Source organism: Zasmidium cellare, assembly GCF_010093935.1.
Source record: "Zasmidium cellare ATCC 36951 unplaced genomic scaffold M409scaffold_1, whole genome shotgun sequence".
Classification (NCBI taxonomy): domain Eukaryota; kingdom Fungi; phylum Ascomycota; class Dothideomycetes; order Mycosphaerellales; family Mycosphaerellaceae; genus Zasmidium; species Zasmidium cellare.
In genome coordinates this window covers 1737139-1752441 of record NW_022986945.1, presented here as the reverse complement: position 1 = coordinate 1752441, position 15303 = coordinate 1737139, and the positions used below count along the sequence as shown (strand labels likewise).

The 15303-nt window shown below is 55.2% G+C and overlaps 7 protein-coding genes across 7 annotated transcripts; 2 read left to right on the top strand and 5 right to left on the bottom strand.

Moving 5' to 3' along the window:
* Nucleotides 1-98: 98 nt before the first annotated feature.
* M409DRAFT_16340 (uncharacterized protein) lies at nucleotides 99-393 on the bottom strand (the record flags this gene model as incomplete). The annotated part of the gene is made up of 3 exons (XM_033803582.1): nucleotides 99-107; nucleotides 167-178; nucleotides 232-393. The coding sequence occupies 3 exons, from the start codon at nucleotides 391-393 to the stop codon at nucleotides 99-101; spliced, it is 183 nt and encodes a 60-aa protein (XP_033674955.1).
* A 1065-nt stretch (nucleotides 394-1458) lies between these two features.
* On the bottom strand, nucleotides 1459-3122 carry M409DRAFT_16339 (uncharacterized protein; the record flags this gene model as incomplete). The annotated part of the gene is made up of 2 exons (XM_033803581.1): nucleotides 1459-1568; nucleotides 1622-3122. 2 exons carry the CDS (start codon nucleotides 3120-3122, stop codon nucleotides 1459-1461), a joined length of 1611 nt encoding a protein of 536 aa, XP_033674954.1.
* Nucleotides 3123-3809: 687 nt separating this feature from the next.
* M409DRAFT_48949 (uncharacterized protein) lies at nucleotides 3810-4940 on the top strand (the record flags this gene model as incomplete). Its single annotated transcript, XM_033811090.1, has 1 exon — nucleotides 3810-4940. The coding sequence occupies one exon, from the start codon at nucleotides 3810-3812 to the stop codon at nucleotides 4938-4940; it is 1131 nt and encodes a 376-aa protein (XP_033674953.1).
* A 1000-nt stretch (nucleotides 4941-5940) lies between these two features.
* M409DRAFT_16337 (uncharacterized protein) lies at nucleotides 5941-7128 on the top strand (the record flags this gene model as incomplete). The annotated part of the gene is made up of 1 exon (XM_033803580.1): nucleotides 5941-7128. One exon carries the CDS (start codon nucleotides 5941-5943, stop codon nucleotides 7126-7128), a length of 1188 nt encoding a protein of 395 aa, XP_033674952.1.
* A 1184-nt stretch (nucleotides 7129-8312) lies between these two features.
* M409DRAFT_48947 (uncharacterized protein) lies at nucleotides 8313-9908 on the bottom strand (the record flags this gene model as incomplete). The annotated part of the gene is made up of 1 exon (XM_033811089.1): nucleotides 8313-9908. One exon carries the CDS (start codon nucleotides 9906-9908, stop codon nucleotides 8313-8315), a length of 1596 nt encoding a protein of 531 aa, XP_033674951.1.
* Nucleotides 9909-10473: 565 nt separating this feature from the next.
* M409DRAFT_48946 (uncharacterized protein) lies at nucleotides 10474-11545 on the bottom strand (the record flags this gene model as incomplete). Its single annotated transcript, XM_033811088.1, has 2 exons — nucleotides 10474-10740; nucleotides 10793-11545. 2 exons carry the CDS (start codon nucleotides 11543-11545, stop codon nucleotides 10474-10476), a joined length of 1020 nt encoding a protein of 339 aa, XP_033674950.1.
* Nucleotides 11546-12286: 741 nt separating this feature from the next.
* M409DRAFT_48945 (uncharacterized protein) lies at nucleotides 12287-14878 on the bottom strand (the record flags this gene model as incomplete). The annotated part of the gene is made up of 3 exons (XM_033811087.1): nucleotides 12287-13909; nucleotides 13972-14558; nucleotides 14770-14878. The coding sequence occupies 3 exons, from the start codon at nucleotides 14876-14878 to the stop codon at nucleotides 12287-12289; spliced, it is 2319 nt and encodes a 772-aa protein (XP_033674949.1).
* Nucleotides 14879-15303: the final 425 nt, after the last annotated feature.

The window sequence follows — 15303 nt, the reverse complement described above, 5'->3', positions numbered from 1 at the left end:
CAACATGCAGATTTACAAACGGTACTCGTCTCATCCGGGTACTGGTGGTCTTCATTCGAGTTATGCAGCCACGCTCTATTCTTTCATAACCCCTTAGCTTAGCAGCTCTGTGTTAGAGAAGATGATGTTAGTAATCGGTCGATTTGAAGGTCTGATCATTACATACGCAGTACCAGATCTGAATTAGATCATCAGTGGTGTCCAGCTGCGTGGTAGGGAAGAGTTACTTACCCCTTCTGTGTTGTGCGTATTCTTCCAAATGCCCCCAGCGGCGCTGCATGGCGATTGACACTGTGACTGGTTGATGTACTCTTGTCCACAGGCGGAAGCTTGTGCGACGCTGAATGTGGCTCCTAGAGCAAGCAGCAGTTGGATGAGGACCTTCATTTCCATTGGAGGAGAAAGAATGTATAGACGGAGGCTTAATTGAACGTTACTTGTGTGACGATGTTTGTAGATGTTAGAAATCTCAAGGAAGGAAGTCGAGTGCCCTCATTGATTCTTATACCAGTCAGTTTCGAGCGCCAACGACAGCTGATTGCGGCAACCCCTCTTCAGCTGAAGTCCAGATGCCAACTTCGAGGAGTCCACACCTACTTAGGAAGGACGAGGTCTCAAGCTGCATGGCGTGTAACACTAGAGGTCTATAGTGAATCCTTCGAAAGCTTGCACTGCTAGGCCAAGATAAGACAAGCCTCAATGTCCTAAGCCCCTTGTTCGATAGTAACGCGTGCATGGGTGAGATATTGACAGACGAGCCATCCTTCGCTCGCCGGAATTGCTTGATGCTTTAGCTTCGTTGACTGTACGGACGAACGCAGTTGAGGTCGACATAAAGCCCCCTATGCGCCGGAACAGTAGGCACGCGGTCGGTAAGTGTGTGGTCGGGTTTATAAGCATGTCGCCGCATGCATGGCGCTGCTGTCAGGATCGACGTTATACCACTACAAGTACATAGGTTGTCTGAGAACGGTATGGATTGGCAATCTTGATCGTTACAGACAAATGTTGGCTGCGACATTCGGAGGAGCGGCTATTCTGCCCATACCACTTGTTCGGTCAGGCCTTCGTCGAAGAAGCTCGCTTTGTACGTATCGGTGTTGAAAATGAGAATGACATTATTTCTTTTGCAGAGGAAGTCTTGGCCAGATTTGATGGAGCGATCGATGAGATGTTTGTGGTGGGAGGAGTGTCCAAATAGAGTTTTTCGCTTTCGGGTGCACGATCACCAAAAAAGGGCGCGCCTCAACATCGCACTTCCATCTCGATTCAATCATTTTCTACCATTACGAAGACTCCCCACTTCACTGAATGCGGCAGATGCTCATTGCTAGCCAGGCCCATGTTCACTCAAGGCCACACGAGACGAGACGAGACGAGACGCAGACATGCTTGTGAAAAGGATTTGAAAAGACATGCCCGATCCACCGTATTTTGGCCATACTATTGGCAGATATCTTATATGCTGGCCTTTCCCCGGGTCTCGAATGGCAACAAAAAACTCAAGAGCCCTGCGGCCACATACAGCGAAGCCGACACATATACTGGCGTGCTGGTGTAACCGACATCTATTGCTCATCAGTCAAGACTTCTCGACCCCGTCTCCAAGTCTGTCACTTACAAGTTGCGATAATCGGAGCCATTAGGCCGCAAATCCGGTTAAAAGCCGCAGCAATGCCAGTACCCGTTCCCCGATGCATGCTAGGGATTACCTCTGGCGTGTAGCAGTACAATGCTCCCCACATGATGTACTGCGCGAATGTGGCAACACAATTGAAAGCCAGGATCTCGGCAGGCGTGCGAGCAGTCGTGAATGCGAACAGAAAAATTGCCGACAAGATCAAGGATCCGCCTAGGGTACCTTTGCGACCGATGTATTTGATGTTGATCAGCAGGCCACCGACCAGAGTGCCTGGGATGCTGCAGATAATGATGATGAGGTTATTGCGGTATGTGATGGCGACGCTGGTCGAGCCTGTGGATGCACCTTTGGCTGCGAGGAGCTCAGGCAAGAAGTTCGAATAGAGCGGACTGCCGAGACCAATCATGCCCCAAATCAGGATAATCAGAGTCATGCTGTAGGCCAGCTTTGGAGTGGCAAAGAGGGCGCGAACATGTTGGAAGCCGCTGGGATTGAGCTGGCTCGTGAACGCTCTCTTGATGGCTTCTTTGCGATCGACTGGCGGCCGTTCGTGAGACTCGGAAAAATCCCGCTCTACCTGTTCCAGATCTTCGACTGTCAGCGGCTGCGTCGTCTTATTGTATGCGGCTATTGAATTGAGAACTTCCACGGCTTCGACATATCGACCCTGTCCGATCAGGTACTTTGGCGACTCCCTCAATCTGAATAGAAAGAATCTGCCGATCCACAAGACGACCGTGAAGGCACCCATTGTGTACATCAGGTACCTCCACCCCATGTTATCCGCCTTCCTGCATTGCCCAGCTGGTGTGTCGGAAGCACAGCTGAAGTTTGGAATGAAGCCCCAGGCCGTTACAGCGGGAATGACTTGACCAAGCGACCACCATACACTCAGGATCTCGAGTAGCCATTGATGCGTCGGTGGCATAAGTTCCAGAAAGATGGCCCCATCGACAGGTAGATTGCCTCCAACACCGAAGCCAATGCATGCACACAGCGAAGCGCAAGTGACGAAGCTGTTTGCACCGCCCGCAGCGATACCAAAGACGCCTGCAATGAAAAGCGTCGTATTGAAAGCCAGTCTTCGCCCGATCAAATCGCAGCCGAAGCCCCAAAACCACGCTCCCACGACAAGGCCGGTTATCAAAGCAAGCGAGAGGAAAGCTTCATGTTGGGGATGGAACTCGAGCCCAACCTGAGGGAGGGCATCTGATACGGTCGTTTGCCAGAGCTGATCGCAGAGCCAGCCGTAGCCTGCTACGACAAACAGACCCCATTGGTAACGACCCATGCCCATCTTTTGAACAGCATGGTTAACCAGTGATGCTTGAGCCTCGAACAGGCGATTGGAAGATGTGTCTTTGAGAGCCGCGAGTTCCGGTCGTACTGGTTCCAGCTCGCCGACAGCGACATCGTGTTCCTGTGAGCTGTGGTCTGCATCTGCATTGAAAGTTGTTGGGTCTTTTTTGGTGTCGGCCATGGCTTCATTTGAAGAAACAACCATTTAGTGAGAAACGTTTTTCGACAAATTTGCACTTGGCGGCAGCGAGAAAGACTACCTACACAAGCTCTCTGATAAGGAGACGATGCGGTTGCTGGCCTTTGCCACGAGGCCCATATCTCAAAGAGACGATACGACCGTCAGCATCAAGGCGAGCGCTTGGCCGCTCGGATGTCGGCATCAATTATTCTATTGCAGTCAAGTACGCAGGCGCAGAACTGCTACATTATGAAGGTAAGATCTGTTCCTGCCGCGCTGGCCTATCTGAAGGATGCGGGCTACCCTCGTGGAATTCGACTCCTGCCACATCCAGAGATTCTATCCACATCTGACAGCTCAAGAGGATAAAGTCAGATCAGCTTCTATCGATGCCTGTTCGTTGGACTGCGCGCTGAGCGTCGAGATAAGAGACTGGTCGTTTCGGGAAAAGATTGACGGAGTAAGTCACTTTGATCTTGGGTATGCCGGCTCCTTCACTGAGACTATCTGCGGCGACTACACACCCAAACGACCCGAGTCTGGGGTGCAGCGGCCAAGGTTGCTTCGTGTCCGGCCGAAGCTTCTGCTGCTTAGTTGCTTCTTTCTCTTTGCCTTATAACAACAACTCATCAGGTTTTGGCTCAGGCGACACAAGACTCGATACTGATCTCGCGGATCATCGCAGCCATGGCGCCCTCAGCTATTCAATCAGAGAGTCCTTATACTCAAGGTATTGACAAAGCGAAGGTCAGGACATTGAAGGAGAACACATTGTCGTCTGAATTCAACGCCACCCGCCACTTGAACTTCGAGCCTCCGAACGAGTACTACACCCTCGACAAGCTGGGGTTATCTTCCACTGGCTCAATATCCCCGGTAGCGATCACTGCATCGTTCCCCCTGCTCAGCGATGAAGGCATCCGCAAAGCACGCGCCGACCTCTTCCGGACGGAAATGCTAGCCAAGCACAAATACGTCGAATCCAAGGACCCAGGCGTATACAAGCTTCGCGGATATGGAAAAGATGCACGTTTCGTGTATGACATGTGGACGTCGAAAGAAATGCTAGCTGCATGCTCTGCGGCTGCTGGTTGCGAGCTGGACGTTGTGTTTGATTACGAGATTGGACATATCAATGTGCAGCTACCGCCAGGTGTGGATGAAGGCGGTGAAGACCTTGAGAGATTGTTGCCGCCTGTGGACCCCCCGCGTCAGAGGGCAGAGGTCAGCGACGAAGAAGCAGCAAAAGCCGCGGAGGCTGGTATTGCCAACGTCACGGCGTGGCATAACGATTCTTTCCCATGGGTCTGTGTTGTGATGCTCTCCGATCCGACCGGCATGAAAGGTGGCGAGACCGCATTACGAAAAGGCGATGGCAGCATCCTGAAAGTTCGAGGGCCGTCGAAGGGTTATGCTGTGATGATGCAAGGGGGTCTGATCAACCACGTAGCCTTGAAGACGCTTGGTGACGGAGAGCGGATCACCATGGTAACTTCCTTCCGACCACGAGATCCGCACGCGGTGGATTCGAGCAACCTGGGGAATGTCAAAGCGGTGAGCGAGCCAGGGCAGCTCTTCACGCAATGGACACTATACCGAACAGCGGTTTTGGAAGAGCGATGTCGAAGATTTGCAGAGGATCTTCGAGAGGCGAGGCTGACTGGAGATGAAGTCGAGGTGATGGTCGGCAAGTGGGCGAGAGAACAGATTCAGTATATCGAGCGCACAGCCAAGGAGCTGACAGATGAAGGTGAGAAGGGGAACTACAACCATAAGTTTGTCAGGCGACCTGGAGAGACCGTGGGAAGGGACTTGTAACAAATAAGTCTTCGACGCTCATAATTCCACTGGAAGTGTAGCAGCTACCCTCGTTACTCACGAGCTATCCAGGCAATGTGAGCTGCGATATAGGCTTTGACTTCTTGGGATGTCGGAAGGACAACGGTATCATGCGGTCCAGTTTGAACGTGAGAACGAGGGCGGCCCGAGAAGATCTCGTTCTCAACGGCTGAATAGTCCGATTCGGCTCCGAAGCTGCATCAAAAATCGAAAGACTCTTTCCCAGTCTGGCCGCTTCTGTCTCGCTTGGCGTTGTTGAATCTCGTGTATCGCTCAAAACATCAAAAAGCCTGTCCACAACATGCACACCCATCTGTCGAGATCTCGGAGTCGGCACTCAATGGTCCAAAACTCGCCTAAGATCTGCAAGCCCACGCACATGGCAGCCTTCTCGGGGTTTAGTGGCGTTCGGTCTAGCCCAGATCCTTCCCAAAGGGAGCCTATAAGCTCCCCACAGGTGTCTCCCAAGCTTTCTAGAGCGACCTCAGCGCAAGCCCAACTTCTCGGGCATGGCCGTCTCAGCTGTCCACATATCAGCCCATCCTCTGGTACATATGGAACAACAGCATCCTTCCCTCAGCCTGCCGTCTTCACGTGTTGCGATTTTGAGGTCCAGGCTGCTGCGATATGCGAGTGTCTTCACGCCGGCAGGTGGTTCAGGACGGGACGTTCAAGCCATGGCGACGGACATTTTCTTGGGAGTGGTGATCTGGAATGGTAGGTGTTTTGAGGCTCTGGGTCTGGTATAAAGTGCTTCATGCTGGCAGGTGAGACATGTTGAGATTTTGCTGGTACAAGCTAGCCACTACAACCTCCTTCAAAACTCCACCTGAAAGCATGCGTTTCCTCAACTCTTTGATACGGTCAACAATCCTCTTCAAGCTCTTGAATAAATTAATATCGGCCAACGCGGACTTTTCGCTCGAGGCCAACGACCTTCCACCAGGCAGCCAGGAGCCTTAAGGCCAGGCCAACAAATATGCTCAACCACATCCTTCTAGCAGCATGGCTCGCTCAAGCATATGCCTCACCTCTCAGCCCACGAGCAGCAGTAACGCCTAAATTCAAATCTGCCACCTACCTTGGAAATGTCACCGACCCAGCATTGGACCGCGACTCGTGCGGCTCCGTGCGAATAGGAACCCGAGCTTTCTGGACATGTCGCGACACAATGGTCTACAATACACAAACCGGCCAAGATCAGCTCCCCATCATCGTGAGCACAGCAGGCTGGACAGACGCCGTAGCCAATACTGGTGGGCCCGCAATCAAAAAGACAGGCGGCACAGTCGGTGCAGCTTCGAACGGCAAAGGCCCAATCCTGCAGATGTACGGGAACAACGTCAACTCTCTGAAAGAGTACTTCCCCATCGCGAGCGACAACTGCAACACCAACCACGGCTTCTGCTCCGACGGCTCGAGATGGGCAATCTGGCCAGACTCCCCACCCTTAGTCACAGCATCCAGCTCCAGCAGCATCACTGCCTACAACTGGATCCCACGAGCGCACATCCAAGGCCTCACACTCCTGAACCCTAGCCAAGCATACTCCCTCTACCGCACCACCTACACAAGCACCTCCAACAAAAACACACTCCCCACCGCCACCCTCGTAGCAACCGAGTTCTGGAAAGCCGGCGAAATCGGCTTCGGCGACTACGGCGGCGTAGTCAAGAACGGCTACGCCTACCTCTACGGCCAAAACTTCAACCACAATGGCACTTTCATCGCCCGCGTGCCCACCGGCTCGGTTGAGAAACGCTCCGCCTACCAATACTATAACGCGTCCACCTCAACCTGGTCCTCCACCCTCCCCTCCATCAATGACACCACCGCCGTCATCCCCAACGCCGGCGCCGGCGGCCAGGGAACATTCTACTACTCCAACTACTACAAATCGTACATATGGCTCGGCCAAGCGGCGCTGGAGCCCGTGGCAAATTTCTACATCTCGACGGCGCCCGCGCCGGAGGGGCCGTGGATTCTGCCGTACAAGCTGTGGCAGGGGCAGAACGGGAATGGGTTTGTGGGAGCGTATTCATTGCAGGCGAATCCGGCGTTGTTGCCGAGCACGGATGCGAGTGAGAATGCGATCTATTTGACGTATACGCAGCCGTGGACCACTGGCCCGTATGTGACGCCTTTGGTGTATTTGACGTTGCAGTAGCGGAGTCCTATCTTGACCGAGTTGGAGTTTGGGGATTCGTGTGAGCGATTGGCGTTTGCGAGTTGATGTATGACATTTAGATGAAGGCATGACTGATCATATTGTAGAATGTCACTTGCAGGAAAATTTACCACCAAACGCCTGACTGCCCGCTTTCAACTTGTGCTTATCCACTTGCACACCGCCTAATGGACGCTCTTTACATGTCTAGCCAGAGCATCACCCCTCGCGAACCCCTTATTTGAATACTCACAACCAGCAACGGGACACAGATGCGGTCTCTCGCCAGTTTGCGTCTTCGCATGTCGCTTCAGGTCTTTAGGATATCTAAACGACAAATCACAACCGGGGACTCTGCAGCGGTGTTGTTCGCTCGTGTGACTGCATTTCGGTTAGATACAGTCTATTAGGATGGTGAGAAGCAGAGGGAGAATGGAATCGTACGTTTTGTCCATCGCCTCAGGGCTCTTGATAGCAGGGACGACAAGGCTGGGTTGTATCTCGGCGCCGGGCTGTATGGAGGTGCTACACTCTCCTTATTTTGAGAATTGCTCACGGCCCCATCGCTGATCGGCACTTCCTCTTTCTCTTGAACATCACACACGAACGCGCCATTCGCATGCATGGCACCTGCCCCGTCGATTCGGTCGAGCTGGGGGTCGCAGCCGACAGCCTGAGACAGCTAGATTGGATTAGTGGACCTTCATTGCAAGATGTCATTCCACCCACGCATGCTTCGACTTCCACACTTCCAAAGCCTCAGCAAACTCCCATTCCTCACACGCCTGCTGCAAATGCCGTCCGAGGTCGTAGAGACTATGCGTCTCCATCGCCAGGTCTGAGTAACCAATAGCGAAGCAGCGGGTTGAGCAACGATCCAACTCGGTCGATTTGGTCGACACTCACACAAACACTGGAACTTCTTGAATCTTTGTAGGACGACGAGAACGACTCCGGATCGCATGTTCAAGAGGTATCTGTGGCCACCAATCTCATGGGGTCACTGTCCCGACCACCTCTCATCGTTGACGGGCGAAGCGGCGGGAGCGGACACCAAGCAACGCAACCCCTGTCGCCCCCGAAGTCACGAAATAGAGGATTCTTGACCTTCACCTCAGTGGTTAATCAGCGCTTTTCCATGAGAAACATGCCCTTTATACATACAGACAGCCAATGGAGTAATCTTACAAACACTTAAAACTCCCCTCATCATCAACATCCCCACCAACATACTTCTGCATCTTCGGCCAGGCACAAAGCCTCCTCACGGTCTTCTTCTCCGCCTCCGTCCCATCGCCATTCTGACTGACCGCCACCAGCGTCTCAGGCGCCTGACCATGCTCCACCCACTGCGCGAGCTGGCCCAACGTATCATTCGCGTGATGTCCCAGCCCTAGCCCACAGTGTCCATCACCAGGCGCCTCGAAGAAGCGGTAGAAATCGCTGACGTTCGGGTCGAGAGATTGTACGCTGCGGTAGTATGCCGCCGTTGCCCGATGAGGAATGAGTTGGTCAGCTGTGCCGTGGACGGTGATCATCTTGGCTCCGTGGTCACGGAAGCGGGCGAGGTCGGGGAAGCTGGTTCCAATGATGGAGGCGTATTCGTCGACGGATTGTTGGAACATGGAGACATATTGCGTGTCGGTCATGTTCGCGTAGTTGAAGCTGGGGTCCTTGGCGAGGAAGTAGGCGAGCCATTGCGGTCCCAGATAGAATGGGTTGGCGACGCACGAGGAAGCTGAAGTTCCGTTGCAGGTTGTGTTGGCGACGCCCATGAGCTGGGAGCCGCGTTCGAGGCCATACCAGAGGGGTGTTCCGTCCGATGCTACAGGCCCTGACCAGGCGGCGTTCGCGATCTGTGCTGCTTGAAAGGTGATGGTCTGGTTGGTGCCTTTGCAGATAGTAGCAGGCTTGCCGATGGCCCAAGTAGCGTTGAAGTCGCAGAGTTCTGGTGAAGAAACCACCCCATCTACCACGCCGTCGAGACCATCGCACACCTTGATCGCTTCTGCACTGATCGAATCGAGCTCGCACAGAGGTGGGTGATAATCCAGCTTGGTAGCGATTTGTTGAGACCAATATGTCGAAACCGGCAGCTTATCCCAATCAATCGCAGGACTATCGGCGATGATACCATCCCAAAGATCCGGGTACCGCTGGGCAAACATCAGACCTTGTCGTCCACCTGTCGAGCAGCCAACCCAGTAAGAATACTTCGGCGCAGTACCGTAGAAGCTTTCCGTCACTGCTTTCCCAACAACAGCCAAATCGTGCAGACCGGTAGATGCGAAGTCTTGCAACAGGCCAAGGTTGACGTTTCCAGGACTGAGCAAGGCCCAATAAGACGCAGCGGCGGCTGCATCACTCTCGTCACTGTGGCCCCCATCGGAGGCCGCCACGGCATAGCCATTTCCAACAGCTGGCGCAAGACTGGCCTCACTTCCCATGACCCATCCACCGCCTCCAGCGCCTTGGAAACGCCCGTTCCAATTTCTTAGAGGGAGCCATATCTTGATGTTGATCGTGTCGTCTCGGCCAGGATGTGTGTAGGTCACAGTGACGTTGCAGAAATCTAGTCCGGTCCAGTTGGTGTTGAATGAGGGACTCGCGCCGGCTTGTGGAGTGAAGATGGAAAAGTTATGCACCGGCGCAGCTGTGAGGGTCTTGATCTCGGCGCCGAAGAGGGACGGTTTCGGTATCGCTGGTGAAGAGCAGTTCAGAGCTGCTGCGCTGACACCAGCGACTGCTGTAATCATCGTTAAGAGGAAGCGAGTCGCCATGGTGCTCTGGTCCGTTTGCTTGTGGCGTGTTGATGTTGGTGCAAACAGCAGCGCGACACCCTTGAAACTTATACCCAAAAATCTGCTGCCGACCGTCACTGCCGCTTGTCTCATTCAATACCGGTATCCAGGAGGCGCAGCGACAAGACACCGTCTTGAAGAGAAACAATGTCATCGTTCCCATTCAACTGAGACCCATTCAAAGCCTAGCGTCAGGCACCGGCAGCTGCCGAACGGTTTGATCCTTCATGCCAAGACCAGCTCCTGCCGTATGAAGTAAGTCTGGAAGGCTTTTGTGTGGTGCATAGTGTCATAGCCTTGCTGTTACTTTAGGCACCATTCTGCTAGACACGGAATTTCATATCGGCTGTCTGAAGAGCCGCGCGGATCGTCGTGCCATTAGTAAGGCCGGAGACTTGTCAAAACCCGCCAGCGCCAGACATCGTGGAGTGGCCTGAATGTTACAGCAGTCGACATCCGGGCAGTCGGAGCAAGCTCGTGGATTGGGTCCAGGAGGCCAGAACTGTGCAGCAGCGTCCTCAGAAGAGCACCTCAATCGAACCGTTCATTCACCAAGCACATCCTCACGACCAATCGCAGCCCTCCGTCTCAGAGCCACAAAATAAGCCTCCTTGCTCTCTTTACGAGTAGCATCAGGCTTAATCCGATGGACCTTCTCAAACAACTTCTTCAACCGCAGCTCCAATGCATGGTCCTCAGCTCCAGTATAGAACTTGCAGAGGAAGTGTCCGCCGGTGGCCAGAGTGTCGTATGCGAATGTCAAGGCGGCCATGCAGAGGTCCTGATATCGCCATGAACTGTCAGTCTTGACCTAATTTTACGTCTTGTTTGTGGAGATGTGTAGTGGACGGGTGAACTCTTACCATACTCCCCCCATGATCTCTCGCCGCAATACCACTCGTATTCAACATCCTGCGATGGGGATTAGACACGCTCTTGATCCACGTACTCGTGACCAAAGGCCAGGGTTCTGACATATCGCTCAACACCACATTGACCGTCCTTCCCATCATCGTGTCCTCATTCTCATCCCTCCCACCAACATCCTCCACATTCTCCTCTTTCGCCGCAGCCTTCTCCAACTCCACGAACCCACTCCCCTCATCCCCCTCAAAAACCCCACTCCTCACCCGCCCCCTATCAACATCCCCCACAAACCTCCTCACCTCCTCCCGAATCTCCCGACTCAAAAAATTCCCCTGCAGCGCATTCGCGCCCCGCGGCGGCTGCGCGGGTATCACATCGATGCCCACCACCCTACCCCCAGGACTCGTGCGATTCACCGCGACCTGGCTCCAGCTCCCCGGCGCGAAGCCGAGGTCGACGACGGTGTCGCCGGGGCGGAAGAGGCGGTGCTTGTCGTTGATTTCGAGCAGTTTGAAGGCCGCGCGGGATTTGAGGCCGGAGAGCTTGGCGGAGCGGGCGTAGGCGTCGGTGGATTGGCGGGTTTTCCAGCGCGTGGAGGAGGAGGAGGAGGAGGATGCTGCGCGGAGAGGGGTGGGTGTGGTGAGGAGGTATGGAGTCGGGTTGAGGGTTCGTGGAGATGGTATGGCTTTACATCTCGACGCAGTCGTCAATGTCGCGAGCAGTGGTCTCCCAGCTGCTCGCAGAAGCATTGACAATGAACGTGGCCCTCTGCTGCGGAGGTATAGTTAAGACTCCATCAATGTCGTTCGTAGGAAGAAAGCTCTCTGCTGCATCCCGCACTGACGAAGGTTGATAGCGCACTTCTAGAAGGCTTGGCGGAACAAAGTGGACTGAAACTCGCCCAATGGCTCACGACCACAATAACAAGGCAGGCAGATAAGTAGAACCGTGCGATCGCTCGCTCGCCCTTTCAACCTCATCCCTCTTCTCAAAACCCCGGTACTTCGTCCCCTCATTCTCCTCTACGAACAGCACACCTCACGTCTTAGAAACGGCCTTGAAATTCAAGCCTCTTCTGCAGCCATTCAATGGCGTCTTGCATGTACAGATGCTAGTGTCGCTGCTAAGTACACGTTCCTCTTCTCGTTCCCTCCTCCTGCCGCCAAACACAAACGCCAACAGGCGTCTTCTGGATTCACGCCCTCTAAGCAACAAAGCTTCTTCGACTCCACAAAATAATCGGGGTATCTCGATTCAGAATGCCAAGGCCCAGGAATATGCAAGAAATCTTCTCATCTCTGTAACATGTGCAGGTTGCTCGAAGGGGAACAACAAAATGTCCGGTGTTTTGATCCCTGCCTCTCCATGCAAATGCGATGTTTCTCATGCCTTCAAAAATATCCCTCCATCTGCAAAATCCAAAACACGAGGTCTATATTCCGGTCGTCATGGTGGTTTATAAATGGTGCGTGACATTCCTGTCATGTATGTCAGCTGGATCCTGGCCGCGAAGCCTCCGTCCGGCCTTCCCGTTCCCGGTGGATGTCAGGTCCGGACGACTCCTCCTGCTGCTGCGCTCGCGAGGGAGGTCGCGCTGACTCGTCACTTGTGTTGGTGTTGCCGGAATCAGGATGAGACGACCGTGGAGGAGGAGGTTGCGGCGGCCCTAGGTCCTCGCGTCGACTGTCTGGTCTGCTATCCGGATCGCGTCCGGCTGACGCGTTGCTGCGGGACCGCGTATGACCACCTTTCCGACCCGATGCGGAGCTTGTTGTGGAGAATGAAGGTGAAGTATATTGCGGTCCAGCCGAGGGTGGTGGGTTGGGTTGGTGTCCGCCTTGGGCTTTGCGCTTGCGCGGCGAATCTTTGAACTCGCTTTCGTGGATCGACGAGCTCGGATGCGCCGAATGCGGGTCGCCTTTGCTCGCCGGAGTTTGGGGTGGATTGCCACCTTTGGATTCGCTCGGCGGTACCCAGTGATGAAAGTATATCGACGGTGACGACGATGGCTGGTCTTGTTGGATGGTCTGACTCTGCTGGAGAGGATGCGCGCTTCCTGCGCCCGCTGGTGGAGGTTGGTGAACGTACATTTCGTTTGTCGTAAGCCTTGGCAGCTGCGTGTGCGTGGCCGATCGGGGAGCCGAAGTCTGCTGCTGTCTTGCCGCAACGGGTTGATATGCCGAAAACGTCGTCTGGATGGGACCTGGTGGGGGTGGGGGATGTTCGGTATGCTGACTTGGCAGGACTTGCTGCTGCGTTGGTTGAGCCACGGGATATGCTGGAGGAGGACCAATCAACCGGCCTTGGTCCCTTCGAATGTCTGGCGAGGTTTGCTGAATCTGCTGTTGTGCTGCCTGCAGCTGGCCGGCATACTGTTGTAACCACTCCACGCTAACGTTCGCCAGACTGCCACCCATGCCCGCATAGATGAATGGAATCATAGGAGGCGGCACGCCGCCTTGTAACGACTCGCGCAACATGGACTGCTCGATCTTGCGCTGTTCGAGCTTGAGCGTCTCTTGCCGCGTGCGCTCTTCTTCCTGCTTGCGCTTGTCCTCCTCAGCCCTTGCTGCAAGCCAGTTGCGCATCGAGTCTTCCTGTCCCTGCCACTGGGGCGGCGGTGCAGGAATGGCACCCGTCCAAGGTTGCGTGAGGGATGGAGGAGGGCCGTCTCTCCTGATGGGGTCAGGCAGGGCCATGGCGGACGGGGGAGGGAGGCCCCGGTGAGGATGGGGAGTCGACATCTTGTGGTCGTCGGACGGGGTGGCGCTGACCCGCAGCGAGCTCACCGGGGAGGGAGAGTCGACCCGTGGCTTGGGGGAGAAGCGCGACTTGGCAATCGAGATCCTCGGGTTGAACTCATGGGTGAATCTGTGGCCGAACTCAGTCCGTATGGGCTGAGAGATGGTGAGCGACATTGGACAGGGAACGATGGAACGAAGGGGGAGAAGTCGAGGGGGAGGAGGTGGTGTGGCGGCAGGGCATGTGCTCAGTTCCCAAGCAGGAAGTCGAGAGTTGCAGTGCGAGGGGTACGTAGAGCATGGGCGGTGGCAGGGAGCAGCAGCAGCAGCAGCAGCAGCGGTAGTCAGAGAGGCACATACGGTAGTTACATACTAGTCGTGAATGAGAACCACGTGTGACGTTGCCTCAGGTCAGCCGAATTGGTGGAACAAACGTCGCAGCGCCGGCTAAGCTCCCACACGGAGACCCTGCCAAACCGTCGATCAACGGGCGTTTGCGCGGTGATTGGGTCGCTGATTGGGGCTTTGCGAGACGACGGGCCAGCTGCGCTCGCTGATGCGGAAATTCGACCGAATATTGCAAGGCGACGCTGCGGCCAGTCAAGTCGTCTGAACGCGTCCTGCCCACGTCGACGACGACCTGCGCAGCCCAGACCCGGCGTGCGCGAGCTGAAGACAGCAAATGCCAGGCTGATCCCCAACTCGAGCGCGGATGCCCGCCGACGACTCCGGCTAGTGAGGGCGTACAACGAATGAGGGTGTCGGCGTTCGAGGGGGCCAGGACGAAGATCAGCTGAGCGTGGGCGCGGGCGCAGTGGTGGTGGTGGTGATGCGAGGGAACAATAGCGACTGCGCGCAGCAGGACGCAGATGATAAGTGCGGCAGGAAATACGGCAATGCCAGTCCGGGGGCATCAAGAGTTTCGATGGCGGCCAGTTGAACAGAGTGGCTGCGGCATGGGCACGGCCGGACAAGCCATCGCAGTAGGTCAGGTCAGGTAGCTCGAGTGCTGCTGCTGCGACTGCTGCAGTGGTAATCTGGGTGACGGACTGCAGGCAGCGCTGCTGCTTGCCCGGTGGTCGTCGTGGGCGCCGTCCGGTCACGCTCTCAGCACAAAGCGGGTCGACAATGCATGTCGTCGATCGCAGCGGAGGGGACGAGGGCGAGTCACATCACGGAGCAGCAATCTCATCATCGCCAGGTGCTGCGCTGCGCTGCTCGACCACACCCACCACGCCAGCACACGAGACGCCGCGCGATGGGGACAAGCTCTGCCGCAAATGTCGCTTGCGGCTTCGTGAACAATTGCTGAAACAGGCCGTTACAACTGCAAAGAGACATGTGGACTTGGCGCGCCTTTCCGGACCAGGAAGGCTGGCGACATGCTAGTCGCTCATACAGCGCTGGAGGCTCTCATCACGAGCTCCCAGCATCGCATCCAGGAAGTCCAACAATGGGTCTACCCGCGGACTGGCTGCCGATTGACTGTGAGGTGCGAGCTATGCTGCCCAAACTGGCGGACCACAACGCCTCTGACGGCCAAATACGCCGATGGTGGGCGAGCAGACTGGAGGAGGCGTCGCTGGGCTTGACGCAACCGGCATGCTAACCACGAGGCTGCTCGTGATGCGCGCGGGCATTGGTGGTTGGCAGGGCCGCCCGTCTATTGCAACGTTATATTGCATGCGACAAGCTGCAGCAGCGCAACAATTAACGGTAATGCAGTCATGAGGATCAAGCCGTGGAATTTTCTCGTCATCCGCTTC